The sequence below is a fragment of the Alligator mississippiensis genome, chromosome 3, assembly GCF_030867095.1.
Source record: "Alligator mississippiensis isolate rAllMis1 chromosome 3, rAllMis1, whole genome shotgun sequence".
NCBI lineage: Eukaryota > Metazoa > Chordata > Crocodylia > Alligatoridae > Alligator > Alligator mississippiensis.
This window is the reverse complement of record NC_081826.1, coordinates 252336440-252356527: the sequence shown is the minus strand read 5'-3', so window position 1 is coordinate 252356527 and position 20088 is coordinate 252336440. Positions and strand designations below refer to the sequence as shown.

Here is a 20088-nt window from a genome sequence, read left to right as displayed (position 1 = left end):
CCAAAAAAAGGCACTAGGGGTGCACTGATATACTGGTTACCTATCAGATCAGTACCAATAAAAGGGAAATTTACATTATTAGTTATTGGCTTTTTTTGGCTGTCGTAGCTGATAATGTTCTCTGATAATTATGCCTTCTGGCCAGGGCTCCCAGACACCTGGGTTTCCTTCAGCCCATAGGGCCAGTGCCCCCAGATGCCTGGGTTCCCTCCCATAAGCTGAAGTAGCCCTGGATACACTCCTATCCCCTCACTGGCAGGCCAGACTGGGCTGAAACAGAGCAGCTGCCAGTGTCTCAGGCACTGGTATGGCATGGACTGTGGGTTGGGGCCAGCACTGTAAAAAGGTGCTGAATGCTGCAGTTGTGACTGAAGCAGGGAGCAGCAGCAGGTGGAGCTGAGCTGCCTAGCCCAGCCCAACCCAATGTGACTTAACCTAAAGTGCAACTCAACCTGCAGTTAATATCAGTTATTGAATTGGTATCAACCAATATGGTTGGTTAATAAATCGGCTATTGGTCTCCACCAGGAAAATCTTTATCGGTGCACCCCTAAGTGGTACACTCCTTTCTTCATATATACTGGATCTAAACACCAAGCACATTTTTACAGGATTTGAGACAAGGGCTGTGACCCACTTTATCATGCATCTGCCACAGATGCTGTAGGTAGTCTGGCAGGACACACGACATATACACCCTTGACCTCAGTCACAGACATACCTATTGTTATTAGTTTCAAATATAAACTGTTTACTATTTATTGTAGAGAAAAGAACCTGTTCTCTGGAAGATAAAAGTTTTATTCCACATCAGGAAAAACCTATGAACTGCACCATCTGTGAAGATACAGGAGGCAGTTTTTTGGAGTTCCTAAGAATTTTTGCATTAGTGCTCAGAGCATTCTCTTCTAGTATTCAATGTAGACACAGAGGTGTTGGCATCAGTGTCAAAATAAACTCTGGGGATGGCTTTAGTAATAGTGACATCTCTTTCCTTTACATTATCCTCACTGTAGCAATTTCACACATCAAGTACTTATCTCACAGGTACTGTATTTTCCCCCATAAGCAGGATTCTGAATGCGTGTCCCCCCTGTACAATAAGAACTTTATGGACTAATCCCAGAAGGTGGAGTCCTAGGAAAAGAATAATCATATTGAGCTTCTGTTGGAATGTGCAATACCCCCAGACAGAAGACGCTTAATCTATTAGCATCTGACAGGCTGTAAACCCCACAGGTTCCAAATCTGCCATTTGAGACAACCTATAGAAGGCAGCTTGACCAAAGAAATTTAGACCACAAGGATGCTACCTGATTTTCAGTTTCAACTCCCATGAACATTAATAGTTCTGAATATTTGTAAAAGATTTTGAAAAAAAGTTAGCCTGAAGTAACAGGCTAGAAACTTGCCATGTTCTCTCTCACTCCATCCATGCATGTATGGCCCTATGCATCACTAGTTAAACCACAAATCCAGTCAAATGCAGCACAATGGAATCTATAATGACAACTCAAAGGAGCATTTACACTTAGGACATTCACTAACTCCTGCATCAAGTTCTGGTGTCTCCTTGGAGGCATGACCGTGCACATGACTGTTTCAAGATTTAAAAAAATTCAGAATTATCACTGCAGTTCCACAGAAAGAATAGTATTTCTACCAAGAGCAAAATATCATAGAGGATGTGCCCAGTGGGGAAAAAAATATGAACACTTATTTTCTGTGCATTTAATGGCACCAAAGCACTCACTACTATAAGATACAGAGGTATTGCATGAGAGGAAAAGTATTTAAGATTTTAATCAACAGAACCGCCATAATACCACATAGTCTTCCACCTTTAACTTATGAATGCTACTACCTTCTATTTGTTACCACCCTTATGCTAGAGGTGCAACTACTTGTCTAATGTCTGTACCAATTTAATCTGTCACTCAACTAGAGTACATATTTTACCACTGCACCTTTCAAGGAGCAACATTACAAGTTCTCTCAGAACTCTTCCCTTCCCTTCTTGCAGGGATTTTTGTACTACTCTTCCTTTATATTTTCTAAACAGTCAAAGTAACTACCATATGCAGAAGTAAGTTTCAGGCTGTAACCAACGAAAATGCCTCCATTTCAAATTGGAACATGCCATACAAATATTATCTCTATTAAATGAAAAATGTGTTTTTAACAGCCAGAACAAGAGAGAGAAAAACTTATTTCTGAATCATTTAGTGTTCAGCTGGGACAAGATTTAGCCCCAGAAGTTAAGGGATAGATTTCTTCTGGTATGCTGCTGTACCAATAGCCATTACTTTGTCAAAATGTTCATATATACCTATATAGGGCATTCATTTTTCAAGCTCAAATAACATCTTCTGACATCTGTATACAAATATTATCTATTTGGCTATTTAGTGAGCTTACAACTTTATTTCAGAATGAATAAGAGGTCAGTAATATATGTTTATTTGAACTAGTCATCACATCTGCAAATAACCTAGGAAACAGAATGGTAGTTTCAGCTGCCAAAACCAACCTATCTTTCAAGAAAACCAAACTAACATTATTTTGGCATTCATCAGCCACTTGTCCATTTGTTAAAATTTCTCTATTCCAAAAGAGACTTGTGCATGCAATTTAGGAAGATGAGAATTACCTCAACTATACTAATCATATGAGGAAGAAGACGATCCATTCGAACTTCCAGCAACATCACAAGAGCCCGACAGACATTTTTCCGTACTTCAGGCTCCTCGTCGCCAGCCAACGCAAAGAGGTTCTGTTAAGAGAAATTAAAATGTTTCTAATCACAATATTGTACATAAGGAAGTTCTTATAATTCAAATTACAACAGATAGCAAGGAGAGCTATTATACCAATATATGCTTGCGCATGCTCAGAATGCAATGGCATGCACCAAAAGACATTTATACACCCCAGTGGCTGTCTACATGAAATGCTGACTGCACAGTTGTTACTGCGTAGTCACTTAATACCTGGATACTCAAGTACTAAATGACTGCGCAGTAACTGGCATTACCGTGCAGTAGCATCAACGCAAGGCTTTGTGGTGACGCCAACTATGCAATAGCTCATTACTACCGTGCAGCAGCGTTGTCATGGTTTGTGCCTTGCAATGCTACTGCGCAGTAGGGTTGTGCAAAGCTTCAGTCACTGATTAGATTTGGAGGAGATTCGGCCCGATTTGGTGGCTGAATCTCCGAATCGAATCAGGAGACCCATTAATTTCTCTGAATCAAATCGCAGGCTTCCGATTTGATGATTCAGCCATAGACACAGCTTTATGTTTTTTTCTACGTACCTCAAGGTACCAGGCACAGCTCACGAATGCTGAGATGGTGGGGTGGATGGAGCATCCCACGGGAGTGCATAAGGTGTATCCCACGCGCTCACCCAGAAGTAGACCAGAAGTACTTCCATTTCACTGAGGAGTGCACAGGGCCCCCCCATACACAATCCTCAGCTCAGCAACTGGTGCCACCTCCTGGGTTTGGGGGGGCACCCAGGGTCCCCCCACAGCCAATCACCAAGCCGGGGAGGGGGTCCCCGCACACTGGGCAGCAGATCGCATGCACTCCTGTGGGACACTCCATCTGCCCCACCATCTCAGCATTCATGAGCTGTGCCTGGTACCTCAAGGTACATAGAAAAAACATATAAAGCTGCATCTATGGCCGAATCGCTGATTTTCCAAATCAGAATTGAATCTTCAGATTCGACCAAATCAAAGTCGGGACAGTGATCACTGTCCCCCAAATCAGGCCGAATCCGAATCAAATACTGCCTACTTTGCACACCCCTACTGTGCAGTAATGAGCTATTGTGCAGTAAGTGTCTCATATAGACATGGCCAGTATCTACAGAGCTGCAAAGAGACTCAATAATATTTTAAATATGTATTGACTAGAACTGAATTAAGGCATTAGTATCACAATTATACCGACTCCTGGAAACGTGTTTATTGTTCACTGAAAGCTCAGGGCCCAGAAACTTGACCCAGAATCTTAGTAACTACATAGAAAATCTTGAAAGACGTAATCAAGATACAAAGTTTCCTTATGGTTGCAAACTTTAAGCAAAATGCTCAGTGGCGCAAACCTGTAAGACTGAAGCAGGCTTTATTCATCTCAATGAGTCTTGCTCCCTGTATTTCCAGGGAAAAGGCAGGTGGGTTCTACTATTCACACTCAAAAGTGGAGGAAAAAAAGCATGGAGATGGACCACAACACAGGATGAAATTTAAAAGGGTATCATTGTCATATTCCTCCATCTCCAGGTTATGATTTGCCTAACACACAAATTACTTTAAGATAGGTCTGAAAACCCAATACAGCTGTTTACTAACCCCAACAGAAAAGGAAATTCTTTATAAGTAAATACAAATCACAGTACAAAAAAGGTAAGCAACTCATGTAGTAGTTATACTGAAAGTGCCTTCTACGGTCACGTACCATATTTACTCAAATACAAGATGAGGTTCCCCCCCAGTGGACAAAGGGAAAAAAGCCCCTTGTCTTATAATTACATACAAGGAAATCTTGCTAAATACACTGTCTACCATTAGGGATCCACTTAAAAGGCATCAAGGTAAAGGAAAAATTGCAGGCTGCTTACAGCACCTGGCACTATTTTCACAGCAAGCCCCCTGTCCCTTGCTGCCAATTGGCTGAGAGCTGCCCTTCATGCAACCCGCCCCTCACCCCTGACTGGCTGAGGGGTGGGGCCACAAGAAGGGCAGCCCTCTTGGCCAATCACCAGCAAGAGAGCAGTCACCATCTTGGCTGCTCTCTTTTGTGCCAATGGCTCCCCCCACCCTGGTGGTCTGCAAGACCAGGCCACAGCAGTTGCTGGCTCCCACCGGGGAGCCAGCATTTTAATTTTTTAGTAAGATTTTCTTTTGGCAATTCCAAGCAAAATCGTGGAAACTGCCATTTTTCAGTGTTTCCGGGACACCACCATTTTTCAGTTTTCTGCAAAAAACCAAAAAAACCCAAGATTTGAGTAAGTCCCTATCTATCATTAAACTGCTGCCAAAAGCACCACATGCTCAGTAATGGAAACCAACTATGAAGTTGATTAAATCCAGCCAACACTGAGCCTGAGTGCAAAACACATGGCCCATATCAGGCAAATATGCTGGACAGGTTAATGCAGTATATCTGAATAAAACGCATGGTAATGCTCAATAAGCACAGTCCCCCTAGCTGCCAATTCATTTTGAAGTCATGGTGGGCCACTATAAAACATGCATTTTCACTTCCTCTTCACTCCCACAGGCAAGCTGTGCCTTTTTCTAATGATTCCTGTTTCTTCACCTTAAATAGCTGGCAAACATCACGGAATGGGACCCAAAGTTCACCCACAATCCCTCTCTTGCCCCCTCTCAACCTGGCACATATGATTAGTATGGCCCCACCATGAGGTGAAGCAAGAGCACGTTGCCCTGCACCTCACCTGCTTATATGTTTTTTGGAGCATCCCAGAACTCATGACAAAAATCACCCAATTCCACTCATGAGTGGGGGCTAATTAATACACTGAACATTTGCGGAAGGGCCAGTATCTGGAATATATACACGTACTAAGCAATGCAGAGCTCTGGGGTCACCATGCACCATGGCTTGAAATAGTGTCAACTCTAATGGAGCCAGCCTAATGAACTATATGGTAAATGACAAGCCTTTGGCTTTGGACTAATGTCACGCACAGTAGGTGCATCTACACATGAAATTAAGGCAATGCAATAAACTCTGGAGCAGTTCATACCAGAGTCAACTGCTCCCAGGCAGAGTGTTTACATATGTGCCGCAGATAGCAGCAATTTGAGCCAGGGCCAAGCAAGCCCCAGGCTGGCTGGGCTAACAGGTCACAATTTATGCCCCTGGTCACCACCTACAGGTGTGCTTTAATACAGTAAAGTACTCCACCATAATATAGTACTGTCTGAGGAACTAATTAGACAACTCTGCAGTAAAGTGCACATGTAGCTGCACCCAGTTTGTACTACGTATAAGTAGGAGCAAAAGTGCTGCACAGAAGTGTTTAGGGATTACCTGTACTAAAACTTGCAGCAGTTTCGAACCAGGTATCATGCATCAATTCTGAATGAACTAAGCGTATAGGTACTATATGCAAATTATTACAGCTATGTTTATTTCAAAGTGAGATTTTTTTCAAATTTGCTTCCCTGTGCTCAGGGAGACCAGGGTGTGACAGTAAGGACAGGGGGAAGGGGCTGCCAGGGAAAAAAGTTGGGGGGAAGCAGAGCACAAAGGGGCTAGCTACCTCCCCACTCCGATTTATTTTCCCTACTGTAGCAGTTGGAGGGGGACAAATTCAAGGCAAACTTCCAATACAGTACTTATGGAGCTGTTTTAATAAAGAACAATCTAGTAGAGCATGTATTTGCAAACTTCCCGTTACTCATACTTAGAACTCTGTTCATCCCAGATTCACAACAGCTCCTGCTACACTACAGGAATGCTGAACACACTGTCCACTTGTGGGGGTGGAAAAAAAGGTCAGAATACATATACAGCACAATCTGAATTTGCCAACACAGTCCAACAATAGGCACTCTTACTGACTTTATCCTTTAAAGATATGGGCAGATCAACTAAAGGCTGTAAAGACTCTCTAGAAGCTCAGTGTAACTTCAAAAGCAGACATGCATGAGGCTGTGTCTGCACAAGCAAAGGAACATGGTATATGCATTACCTAAAAATAGTTAGCATAGCACAGGTACAGACAGAGGTGCAGCTGCCAGCTGTAACTCAGAACCCATTCTGCAAAGCATTCTGAGTTTGCAACATTACCCTGGACCAAACAGAAGTTCACTGTTGGTTCCAGGGGGAGGCAAATCTAGCTGGGGCTGGGAGTCTACAACCAGGTTTCCATAGGAACAACCAGGCTCTCAGCCAGTGCTTGTTGTTTTCAGAATGGGAGGGGGGTAAAGGCAACAGAAAAAGCTTGGTCTTGGGGCTCCCCAGCTGGCACTGAAGGGTGGAGTAGGTGAATTGGAGCCCCGAACCCCCTCCTCAGGGGGGCTCCAATTCACCCACTCCACCATCCAGGGGGGCTGAAAACCCCCCAGACTGAACCCCCTCCGCTTCCCCCCCCCCATTCTGAAAACGGTGACAGCCTGGGAGCTTCACAAACACAAGTTACAAAAAATGCTATATTTTAAAACATCTTTATCTTGATATCTCATGCAATGAGGAGTCAGATTTTCACCTGATTGGCCATTTTTAAGCTGTCTGTAGCCATGAACTTATGTTTGGTCACAACTATAGACTGCTTTCCGTGGCCAGATAGGGCAAAAATTGTCACTTCTGTCTGCATCCTCTATGAGAGCACGTGCTTTAGTTCATATTAGCAACCACAGTATGGCTCCCTGGAATGTTTGCATTCTTACTGCTAAGACACTAAAATCCATGCTGCCACATCTTCACTGTGATTCTTTGTTAGGGTAACCAGTTTGTTGAATCTACGCCTGAAACAGTATGGCACAAGTACAAAAATGTAAAGGTGAATCCCTATCCAGAGTACAGTTACCCCTGCAGACACTTGCAATCTACATCATTGTACCTATAGGTGTCAATTAAGACCTTTGTTGAAGACTATTATTTGAAAGATCGCATTTTTTCCACAATTGGCTTTTGATAATTGTCTATATAATTACTGCAAATGTCTAACACAGAGACTTCCAATAAAGCTCCAAATGGAAAAATTAGACCATAAAGTAAACAACACTCACAAATTACAACAGCATTTACAATTTTCCTGATTGTGCACAACTTGAAAATCTGGTTGTGATGCAATCTAACTGAACAAAACAACAGAAGAACATGCCCCCACACACACCCACAATATTGATGAGTCTTTCTAACAAAGTGATTTTACTTGTTTTCTTGAATAATAACATAACTGTAAAAATCATTTTACAACAAGCCAGAGATCAGAATCCATAGCAGTCAATGAGGGTTAAGGGCAAAGGACAAGAGACAACTTTAACTCTTTAGTATGATTTGGGAGAGGAAGCGTGGAAAGTGTAAAAGCACTTTTTTTTATTTTGCAGAACAATCAAACAACATGCAATTTAGGAGAAAAGCCACCTACCTCAATAAAAGAATCAATGTGTAACATAAGAGCTTGAGTCCTACTGATAATAAACTGATTGACACAGGCAACAGCATGGGACCTAAAAGCAGAACAAACAGTTACTTAAAATAGATGGAAAAGAAACTGTTCTCAGAACATGTATATAAGCTGCATATAATGATCCAAAAGAAAAAGAAAATCTGTAGGGAAGGGGAGCAAAGCAAAAAAATATACTGTTATATCTAATGAACTTGGCAGAAATGGTGAGAGCAGCAAGACAACACACTGGCTATGACTAAATCCCAATAATAGGCTACAACATCTTAATTAAGTTTGCTCCAATACTGTCGGAAGTCAGAATGAATAACTAAGTCCTCAGCCCTCACTCATGCAGACCAATAAATAAAATAGGTATTTCTACAGGATAAAGGGATAAGATGGAATGAACGCATACTGATGCTATGCCTTAGGCCATATACAGATCCTCTCAGCCTGTTATCTTTCCATATTAAATCAGAGAAATAGCCAGGGTAGAATTGGGTTCTTCTGTTCTGAGGTTGGACAGGCTCCCCTGATTAAAAACTCACCTTGCTTTCTAGAAAATGGGCATGCCAAGATTTCCCCATAAATTCTTGAAAAAATTAGAGGCATTTTATGAAGTACCTTATACTATATCATGGGCTACCCTGAAGCACAATATTAAGAAAATACACAATTAAAAGATATGAAAAGCAATGGAATGAGTGTTAGTTTGAGTTTAGGAAAAATTGTTGGGTCTGGAAATATTAAGCAACTGAATGTCTCAAAACAATTATTTGCGTATTAGTGTGAATGCTGGACTTACACACCAAAGTGATGAACATTTAATGAATCTGTCTCCCTACTGCCAAGCAAACAGTCTGCAAAAACAGTACTGTTTATATTTAATGGGAATGGTTTGTATGGAGGACAGGGAATAAAGAAAGCTACAACCACTTCAATTCTCAAAGAACAGACAGACAGACAGACAGACAGAGACTCCCTCCCTCCCTCATATCTGGAGGGGCAACAAATATGGACAAAGCAATAAAAGATTACAGAAGTGGACAAATCACTTAAAAGATATAGGGATGTGTTTTGTTTTATGAGACATTTACATGGAATCACTAAATGATTTATGATCTTATCAATTACCAGCCTCTTTCTGCTTAAAAAAAAATGGCTTCCTAGTTCTGTCCTGCATCAATGTTGACAAGACAATAAAAACAGTGTTTCACGAAAAATTTAAAAGCTGTGACACATATCTTCAAAAGTAAGAATAGAATTAATTTGCATGGTGTCTCTAGAAGCTTTAAAAAAAAAAAAAAAATTGTAAATGAATTCTGCTTAGCCCATTTCTGGAAGGTCACCTCTAAGAAAATTTTTCCTGAAGTTTAGCATAAATATGTAATGGTATTACTAATACCTCCTACCCTTAGAAAACTACCACCAAGGACCATAAGTTAAAGGTAGGATGCAGTTCACAGATCCCCTCCATGCAAGAAGCTCCAAACTGATTTAACACACCCTACAGCAAGCTGAAACAGATGAAACAGCCTGGGTGGCATGATAAAAAGAATACAGTCCCCAAAATAAAAGATTTTGGCCCCTAACTTCATACCATCATTAGAGAGAAAAAGCTCATCCTTATGGTGGATTTCCTCATACTTCATCTAGTCAGGGTTTTGATGTTTCAGTGGTGAAACCAACACCACAACTTCGTCTTAACTGCATCCCCACCACCATCTATCTCTCGGATTTCCCTCTGCAAGCGTCGGTATTATGGATCATATCTTTTGAGCTGTCACTTAACCAACGTATGCATATGTTCACTTACAGTCTTCCCAGCAACCCTCTCTTTTCATTTAGACAATAACTTCCAAATATGGAACCAGAATAAATTCAAAGTACTAACAGCTAGTTACTTCCTTGACAAATATTACATTGCCTCTCTAAAGACAAATCAACATGGATTTTTTGGGGGGGTCCTATAAACACTTCAAAATGTGGCACTGATGGGCACACTAATTCATGCCTAATCAGCAGGCCATAGGTGTTATTCAGTTATCACTTTGCAAATATTTCTAGTTCTACATTATTTAGTGTAACAGGGAAATGAATACCCTTTTAACTTGACCCAATCCAAATGAAGAAAATAGTCTAACAAAACTCAAATAACAAAGAAAAGCAACCTTTGTAAAAAGTGTTCTGAGGAAAGTAACAACGTTTTACTTCTTTACTCTTCTTCTTCCTATAACAGTCACTATAGCTTTAGAAAAGTTGAATTCTATTATGGGTAATACTTCACAAGGAAGAAATGTATCAACTAAGTTTCAGTTGCTAAATCACATTATTGGAGCTAAGCAAGCCAGGAAACCTAGTCAGCCTTTCAAAATCCTGTAGGCTGTTTGCAGGCTGAAAGACAAATACCATATTTACTTATTAACTGAGTAAATCTGATATATAAAGTTACAGATATAAAAATGAAGCCTGAGGGTTCTCTCTCACTTGCCCGCCCCTTAGACGTGCAGGATTACTTTTTTTTTTTTGTCTGACTGAATGCATTTTAAAAAACACTTTCTATAAAGCCTCTTACAAACTACCTACATTAAATTTAATTTTGAGATTGCAGTGCTGCAAATAAACTTACCTTATTTTTGGGCTGCTGTGCTTGAAGAATTGTAAAAATTTAGGGATCATGATATTGAGGGGTCTGTCTAAAACATCACTATCTAAGATTTCAGCAGAATCTTCACATATCTTCTGAAGAGCACCAAAAGCACCCTGTTAAAGATAGAAAAATGTATTTTCTTTCTGCAGAAAAAAAATAAAATCATCCAAATTCCATAAGCAGTTGAATTTTATATTAGGGAACACGGTGTATTAATAACAGTGACAATGCAGGTGCAGCAAGGACCTCAAAAGGATAGGCAAGTTTCAGCTTAATTTCATAATAAAAAGGGTTATTTTAGTTTCTCTTACCAGTAAGATCACAGCATGAGTGGGTAGATGGTAGTGAAGGTTTCACTTTGGCATGCAATTCTAGTCTACCCATCTGATTAATTTTCTTGCCATGTTTGTTAAAATATATCAACTATAAAGAATGTTTGTCAGAGATGATCCAAGCAGAGTGCAGGGCCTGGGGCAAATCAGCCTGTGTGGGGCCCCGCCCACGGACGCAAGGAAGCTGGTGGCAGATTTGGCAGCGAGTGGGGGACGTTGCCGCGGCTGCTCCACCCAGCTCTGCAGGGCCCCCCCAAAGCGCAGGGCCCTGGGAGGTCGCCCCAATTCGCCCACTCCAGGGATGGCCCTGACTTCTGTCCATCTAAAACTGACGTGGAATGTGTCAAATGTATTCTTTAGCTGTACTTAAATTTCAAATATGTACCACAGCAGTTCGTGTGCTCTGCCTTGTATTTAATCATTAGTAATACAATTATTAAAAGGCTAATTTAAACTTTATTTTGAGGTAGTTTCTCCTCACTCATAAAATATGAACATGACAATTGTGTACCTAGATGATCTGAATAGTCTTACTAGGCCATGACTGGTTAGATCTCATCTTGGACATTTCTTATTGCTATCAAATCTCCATGAAAATAAGCACACAGTCTAGGAACAGCTTTCTAGATCCATTACAGAATAATTTAAATCAAGTGGTATAAGAAAACTACTCATAGGACGATGCCTGGGAGACACCTATTAATCTGTTTTGATGGCAGAAACAGAAACTGTATGAATAATTTTAATTTTAAATCCATCAACCAAGGCTTGACGTCCACATCCACTGATTGATGACACTAGTTATCTAAAAAGAACCAATTCTGACACCAGTCTAACATAATGTTTCTACCCATTGAGATTTTTAAAGTTCCTACAATAAAAGTAACAAAAAAAATTGGTATCTCATTAAGACAAAAAGTTAAGTCACTATTAAAGAATGAGAACAAGGCAAAGATGGAAAGAAATCAGAAGCAGGACTTACTATTCTTTGAAGAAGAAATTGGATGCATTTTTATTAATAAAGTAAGCATTGAGAACAATTTTTATTTGAAACAAACTTCCTCACCTCACACGTATTGTAGTCTTCAGAATCCAACAGGCTGCAAAGCTTTGGTAAGAGTTCAGGCCAGTTTTGCAATTCCCCCTTTGAGGCAATGGTTGTAATCAAAATACCTTGAATGTATCAGAGAAAGGAAAGAAGGAATTAAGGATCTCTTTAATACACACTAGAGGAGCAATAGTTTTCTCCCCCTTCAGTACTGTTTCTCAAAGAATAAATTTACTTTAGTTGAAAATGGAGAAAAATAAAAGGAAGGAAATTTTACTTGTTACTTAAACTCACTCTCTATTTAAAGGGTCTGGGAGTATGAAAGCTGTTTTTTCCTCCCTGTTCCGATGTAGAAAGTTCAGACCTACTGAACAATAAAAGGATAGATCACTCCCCCACCTTTAACTAATTCATTTAGAAAAAATGCCAGAACGCAGTACTCACTTCCCATTTGAGCTGGACCACTACTGAATCCCTCTGATGTAATAATGCAGTGGAAACTAAAGGCTTTAAAAAGCAACACCTGCTAACACCATCCATGCCTCAGCTTCCCCACTAAACAGCTGTCTCTTCTCTCACATGGACAGTTTATTATTTCAGCTGAACTATAAATTTTCTCTTCTTGCAAATCTGAAGTTCAACAAAAAGCTTTGGTCCAATTCTGCTTGTTGAGTCAACTATCTGTCAGGAGTGTACAGGAATATCTTTTTTCCCCAGGAATTATTACTTATTGTCACAACCAAATTAAGTAGTGCCCATGTCACAAACAAGTAATAACCATTTAAAACAGTTTTTTCTGCACTAGGTTAACTAAGGGTTAACAATAATGATAGTAACCGCTTTTTTCTGCGCATGTCAAAAAGAAATTTATTGCTGCGCCACTAACAGAAATAAAAACTTTTGCCTTCTTTGCTTTATATAAATCATTATAATTGGTCAAAGAAAACAAGGAGTAACCCTGTGAAAATAACACCCTAGCAAAGACCGCTAGATAATTGGCGATTCTAATTAGATTTATGACATGGCGAAAAACAATTGGCTATCATACAAACAAAACCCGCTTACATTTCTTGCAAAGTCGAAGACAACTCTGCCCACACCTTGGAGTAAATCTGACAATTTGATCAGTTGTCAGCGTCTTCCCGCCGCGACCTCCCTGGCATACCCTTGCCCCGCATGCCCGATAAGCCGACCGCCGGCCCGTATATATATATATATCTGCAGAACGACTGAACGACGATCTCTAAGCTGTAACTAACTAAGTATCTCTGACCTCCGTCTTACACCACCTTGACGTGAGTAAACAATCTTGCTTTGCAACCGATAAGCGTCCGCCTAATTAATTCCACTCCAAGCATCACAAGTACCCGCCTGATAGCCTTCTAAGGCCCCGGACCCTTATCTGCCTGGGTGGGAGTCAGGGAGAGCTGCTGGCCGGCTGCCCTGGGTCCCGACACTTATCATTCAAGAACTAAAGACTATTACTTGTATGTAAAGTTATGCTACCAATGCATATGGAATAATCCCTGCCCTATATATTTGGAGCTCCAAACCCACAAGCTTAACCAACAAAACAATTGCTACGGCCTCAAACTGTCCCCGCTTCATTTCTCAGATCCATCCCTTCTTCCTGACTTCCCCACCCACCCCACTCCCCAGACATCTTCCTAGCAATGTCACAACCTTCTTCTATCATCTCTAAAGCTTCTCCCTGCCCCACCCCTGCCAACATCTCTCCTTAGTGGGAGCTTCAATACAGCCCAGAACAGAGTTGCTGGAAACTTTCATCAGCAGACAATGTTTCCACTGCTCTTCCTCCTCCTGGGCAAAGAGTTCTTTGCGAAATGAAGAAAGCAATACTAACTTCAGAGCAGAGATTGGAAAAAGTCTGCCCCAAACTTCAACCTGCTCATCTATAGAACACTATTACTGAAAAGGTAGATAGATGGCTTCTGGTTCAATGGGTCCTTAACTCTTTGGGCACTTGTATCTTACCAAACTCTATGCAAGTATTTTCCTATAAGCCAACTTGATTAGGATACCAAGGAGAATTCAAGGAGCCTACCAGACTAAGAGGTTTTACTTTCTGGATAAGAAAAAAAAAAAAATAGGGCTCTTTTAAACATCCAAAGCATGGATGTACTTCCCATAGATCAGAAATGGGTTGGCCTGGGTTGAAATATGCTTTAAAAAACAACCCAAAAAACCTGACACAGCTTTAGGCAAGAAGCTTAAGAAATGTCAATACCAGTTTGCTTTCTACACTACAGTGTAGGAAGAAGGAATGGCTATTGCAGCCCCATGTTCAAAAAAAATAATCTTCTCACTGACCATAGATAGCTACCGTGAATGCTGTCCTAAGGAGAATCCAAATTGGCGAACACCAAATTTAAACCCCAGAAAAGGTGCCAGGAATGAAACAACAATTAAGACAGTGGTCTCCAACCTTTTCAAGTAGGAAATCACTTCAGGCATTTAAACATTTAACAGCAACACACAATGTACCATGCGCTTCTGCCATGCCTCACCCCCAGTCCAGCAGGTAAATCTGTGGGGAGTGGGGGGGGGGGGTGCAGATCAAGACAGAGGGAGAAAAAATTATTTGGGGGTGCGCCTCCCCAGCAGTTAAGTCCCACCCAGCCGGGGCCCCACACAACTTACCCCTGCTTTGCCTCTGCGGCACTGTCCCTCACCGCAGGGGCCTCCATCTAGACCCCGCCCATTCCCCCCCATAGACTGACCTGCTGGGCTAGGGCATGTGCATGCGTGCAGACGGCTACTTAGGCCCCCACCCCAGCCTGGGATAGATTCCAAGAGGCTCTGAGATCTACCGGTGGATCAAGATCCACTGGTTGGTGACCACTGAATTAGGAGGTCTTCAAGAATCTAGCCACTCTAGGAGGAAAGAAAAGTTCCAATTTTGCCAGATTTTTTCCGAGACCAGCCAGATATATTTATTTATTTATTTATTTTAGAGAAAACAGCAACAAACCCTAATAAAAACAGTCATTCAATATGCTTGGATTATGGTCTGTCCTAAGATTCCTATTCCTGGACAACTCTCAGTTCATCCAGGAAGATGGGTGGAGTATGCCTAGGTCTACAAAGGATCTCCCTACACCTCTGAAATAATAAGACTAAATGCAGGGGAGGTGGAAAAGAAGCTCCTAAAGAGAGATCCACTTCCCAGGGCTCTCTCAACCATTTTGAGATCACTGGAGTACATATTGCACTGCCTCAGTTTTCTCCAGGTACTCTGGCAGTAAATATGGCTAGGTAGAAGGTATATTGGATACATGAGAACTGGTATGGAACAAAAAAAGAAAAAAATACATCCAACAAGGACTTTTTCTCTCTGCTTGTTTTTGTCAAGGGGTATTTCAGTCTCCTTACCCCCCTCCTGAAAGTTAAAGAGATACATATTCAGGTTTCCCATCTCTTGAACATAGTCCACCATTAATGCTTCAGTGACATTCAAGTTGGTTTTGCCAGATATGCTTGCAAGCAGATCTCCCCCAAAAGACCCAAGTATGATAATGACCTCATGGTTGATACCACTGTCAATTTCTCTGCTTTTGATCAGAGGTATACCCTCCCCTGTTTATGTAATACATGGCAGTAGGGTTGTCCATCAAGACCCAGTCCACCTGGCGAAGTAACAGAAAAAAAATCTGGGCCTAGCAAACTGCCCTAAATTCCAAATGGTTGATGCAGAGATTTGGCTCCCAAACAGTAACAGCTTCCACAGCTTAAATCATTTGTGATCACAACAGTGGGCATCAAGGGGAGGCTTATTCCCTTTTGTATGCTACCTTTGATTTCCCACCAGCGGATACAGTATTAAATGGTTAGGCTTCTTTTCAGTTTGTCCATCTTTGAGACATGCTCTTGAGCCAACCAATATTGTAACAGTCTCATATGTATCCAGGAGGGTTACTGTAAGCCAGGTAAATAATGTACCATACATCTCAACACCTGCCTACAATATAAATTGTAAAGACCCTTAAGCATCCATAGTAACTTGACTGTCTGTGAATGTTTTGCTGGACAATGATTATAACTAGGCCTTTCTACTAGTTGCTCTGCAGTATTATTTATTTAGTAACAATGCTATAAGGGTTTGCAACAGGCAGCACAAGTGCATCAGGCCATCACAGCTTAGTGACTGAAAACTTATGCCAAGAAATCCATTTGAGTTGATCTCCTATCCACAGTCATCCAGACTAATTCAGTTCCCACCAACAGAAAGAGTAAAAGTAGAGATCAAAGAGGAATTTGTTGATGGATTCATGCACCAGAGAAGGAGAAAATCTTGTTTGAAACAGGATACATCCCGATTGGGTTTTAAGACTGCTGGAAAAAAATGCTTAAACCAGATGTCGCTATTGCTAGGGATTAATCCTTGGCTGATTTTATCCTTTACCTAATCAATTTGTCAGACGTGACAAATATCAAAAAGTTGAAGAAGTGGTTCCACCATTGCAGTATTTTTGACAGCCTGAATCTCTTGCAACTGTTTTAGTCATGAGAAGGCAACTCACACCAAATATGACAAGAAGAGAGGATTCATATAGAAAGGAGCAAGAAGGTTCAAAGAATAAGACCATTGGCTGAGTATACCCAATATGTTTTGCTTAGCCTAGTGATTCCCAAAGGGTATGCCAGGGCACACAAGGGTGCTGTAAGATCCCCTTGCAAGAAGGTAAATGCTCTCCTCCCTCAACCAATCACTATGCACATGCCCCAGCAACTCCAACGGCACATACAGTTGCTCCTCCAGGTACTGCTGCCCCCACTTCCCTGCCCTCAAGGAGCCCTTGTGCCTGCAACCAAGTGTGGGGAAGGCTATCAGCCAGTCACAGATGGAGCTGTGTTTTAGAGCCCTGCTCATTGCCTCCACTCCTCACATGTTTCCAGAGCTGGCAGGAGGGGCTGCAAGAGTGGTTGCTGGCATGTGAGACCCTGCACGAGCAGCCTCAGCAGCAGGGGCTGCCCATGCCCTCCAAGGTACAGAACTGGGGTCAGGAAGGGGAAGAGAAAGGACAAAGAGCAGGGCACACAGAGTGAGATCCCACTCCTGCTGCCCTTAAGTAGCACCACAAAGATCAGCGATTCTGAACTTTATTAGCCTCAAAGGTCCCTTCCATATCTCTTCTAAATTTAGATCAACTTCAGTGATTTTGAACTGGGGTGCTGTGAAATTCAGAAAAGTTATGGAGGGTTGCCTAGAGGCTAAAAAGTTTGAGAACCATAGGTACAGAGACAATTTTTTTGGCTTAAAGAGGATATACTTACTTGTACTGTTAAAAAAAAAAAATAGCACCATCTCAGCACTGATATATTTCCTCTGGCAGGGGATTGGAATACATTGTGTTTTGGAAACTCCCCCCCCCCGGTCCTTTTCAGGTGTAAGAGTGAAGCTTGCTGCCAATTTAAATCCAAAAAAAGTGTTCCTCAGGTATCAGAAGTTTGGGAAAACACACTAGCTTAGCCAACTGGTAGTCTGCTGAGAGATTATATAAATTTGGGTAAACACAAAACCACCGTTCTGACAAACCATGATACTCTACACAAACTAACCTATACAATCTAACCTAGGAAAGAGGGTTACATTTAGCCAAAAAGGTTAACTATTTGGACTACAAATTAGATTGCAAGGTTAACTATTTGGACTTCAAAATTAGATAAAAAGCAAAATTTGAATATATTAAAAAAATTAAAGCCTAACAAAGTTAAAACTACAAAAAAGGAATCATATCCTTATCAACTTGACCATATTGTTTATGTTCCAATCCCTCATCAGTTGTCTTTTTTTACTAGAAGTAGAACAGAAAACTGTCACTTTCCACAAGTTTGAAAAGCAGATACTGCAATAGTGCAATGACTTAGCCCTTTGGATTCTACCATAATACAATTCATTACAGTAGAAAAGATACAGACACACAGTTACATAAAAAAGTTTTCTTGCTACAAACAGAAGGCTGAAATGCAAGTTTGATACCACCTGTCATTCATCTCATTCCATTTTTAGGTGCACATACTGAAAGCAGTTTTTACATTTTAACATACCTGAACAAATAGTACTTCTAACTTATAAATGAAAAGACATGTTGGAATTTCCAATTCAGCTTTTAAGTAAAAAGTATACAAAAAATCAGAAACATTATTTATACATTAAGATGCAGATTTACATGTAGATATGCTATTAACCTGCACTCATCTCATCTGTTTGATATCATCATTTTGGTTTAGTTTTCATGATCAGAGCACTCTCTTGATAAGCTGCAGATACAGATTCTATTCATTTTCCCACTACTAATATGAGGTAAGACAGAAATACACGTAATCTGGAGAGAAAAACAAGCTACGAAGAAATATATCCAGAAACTCACCTACAGTGGCTCTAATTAGTGGGGAAGAATCACCAATGTTGTTTAGACATTCACTTTTAATGAAATCAGTTACCCCGTTGGGAAAGTTGTGAAAATGAGCTTTCACATTATTCTTCAAGATGAGGCCACTCAGGGACCGTGTAGGTTCATCTGCAATAAAACAATGATTTCCATTCAGATTTCAACAGGTTTGTAACATCAGCACAATTCTAGAATTATGTATCCTTTTATAGAGAAGAATCATACATAGTATTGTACCACTGAAATTTCAGTATCTCCACTGCTGCTTTTAAATAGAACACTGGCTATGAAGTGCAATCAATATGCATGGACAAATCTTAGATACATAAGTAGCAATGGCTGCAGAATTAGAACTCATGAAAGACTGATTAGAACAGATGCTTTTTGTTGGCTACTCTACAGTCTTGTTGCAGTACTGAATACTGAAAGAAATTAGGATTCACTTTTTCCATCTCATCTCACTACCCCAGATACTGGAGATAAATTAGGAACAGTGCAGCTAAACCCTAAGCCAATGTAGTGAACTACTTACTATTGAACAGACCAAGGAACTATTCTAATCAACTCCTTCATTCGCTACACACCTGAAGTTATTTCTGAATAGACAAGCCTGGGTTTTGCAATGCTTACAAACAGATATGTGGCATGAATCCTCTGGTAGTTATCACACCTGTATCACTTCTAAAAATTGTTATGAAATATCATCTGTGATTCCACTCTCAATTAATTTGGCTAGAGTCAGATGAGACAGAGTTCACGCATCAGCTTTTATTTTTAAGGGTCTTGCTACCTTTTCTTGTAGTATTATAAAAATTACTGAGCCAAAAGCAGTCTTCCTGCTAAAATATACCTTTACATACATTTCATAGCTTTTTTCTTGTACATACTAACTGCCCATTTAGCTGCACCATGAATCTCAAGTACTTACTTTGAACAAGATGGATTGCTACATGTATGAGTTTAAGCTCTATTTCATGGCTCTTGACATGCAATCTCAAACCTGAAGAATTGAAGGATGGAGCCAAGCATTGTCATCCTGACTTCGAGACTGCCTGTATATTTGTTCACTCTCCTCAAGGAGAAAGACATTCCCTCCCCCCAACCCAAGGTAAGGAAGTATCAAAAGTAGAAGCCTTGTTGTGAACTCCTTGTCATCCTCTTATTTGGCTCCTAGAATAAGCCAGTGCATCACTTTTTGCAATATGATCTTTTTTACAGTAGGCTAGGGAAAATGGTAGAGATACACAGAAGAACCAAAGGTGAAGATATCTAATATTCATTTGTTCAAGATGATATATAACAAAATCAAACTGAATAGGGCAAGATGACATAAGGGATGAATGCTGGCTCCTGATGGACTCCAACAGAACACGACTCCCAATCTCATGAAATCTGCTGTCTGACCAATAAGACAACACAGATAAAAGAAACAACAAATAAAAGGTCCCTTTCCTGTTATTGTAACCATTTATGTAATAATCTGGCTGGCTG

The 20088-nt window shown here is 40.7% G+C and overlaps 1 protein-coding gene across 8 annotated transcripts in view; it reads right to left on the bottom strand.

The window, feature by feature from the left end:
* TNPO1 (transportin 1) overlaps positions 1–20088 on the bottom strand; it is a 120274-nt gene that overhangs the window by 49968 nt on the left and 50218 nt on the right. For all 8 annotated transcript variants that reach the window (XM_006268811.4, XM_059725088.1, XM_059725089.1 and 5 more), the window contains 5 exons: positions 18577–18726; positions 12203–12309; positions 10784–10917; positions 8134–8215; positions 2651–2773 (listed from right to left, as the gene is read on the bottom strand). In XM_006268811.4, the coding sequence (XP_006268873.1) occupies positions 2651–2773; positions 8134–8215; positions 10784–10917; positions 12203–12309; positions 18577–18726 (596 nt within the window). The remainder of the gene's footprint in view (positions 1–2650; positions 2774–8133; positions 8216–10783; positions 10918–12202; positions 12310–18576; positions 18727–20088) is intronic.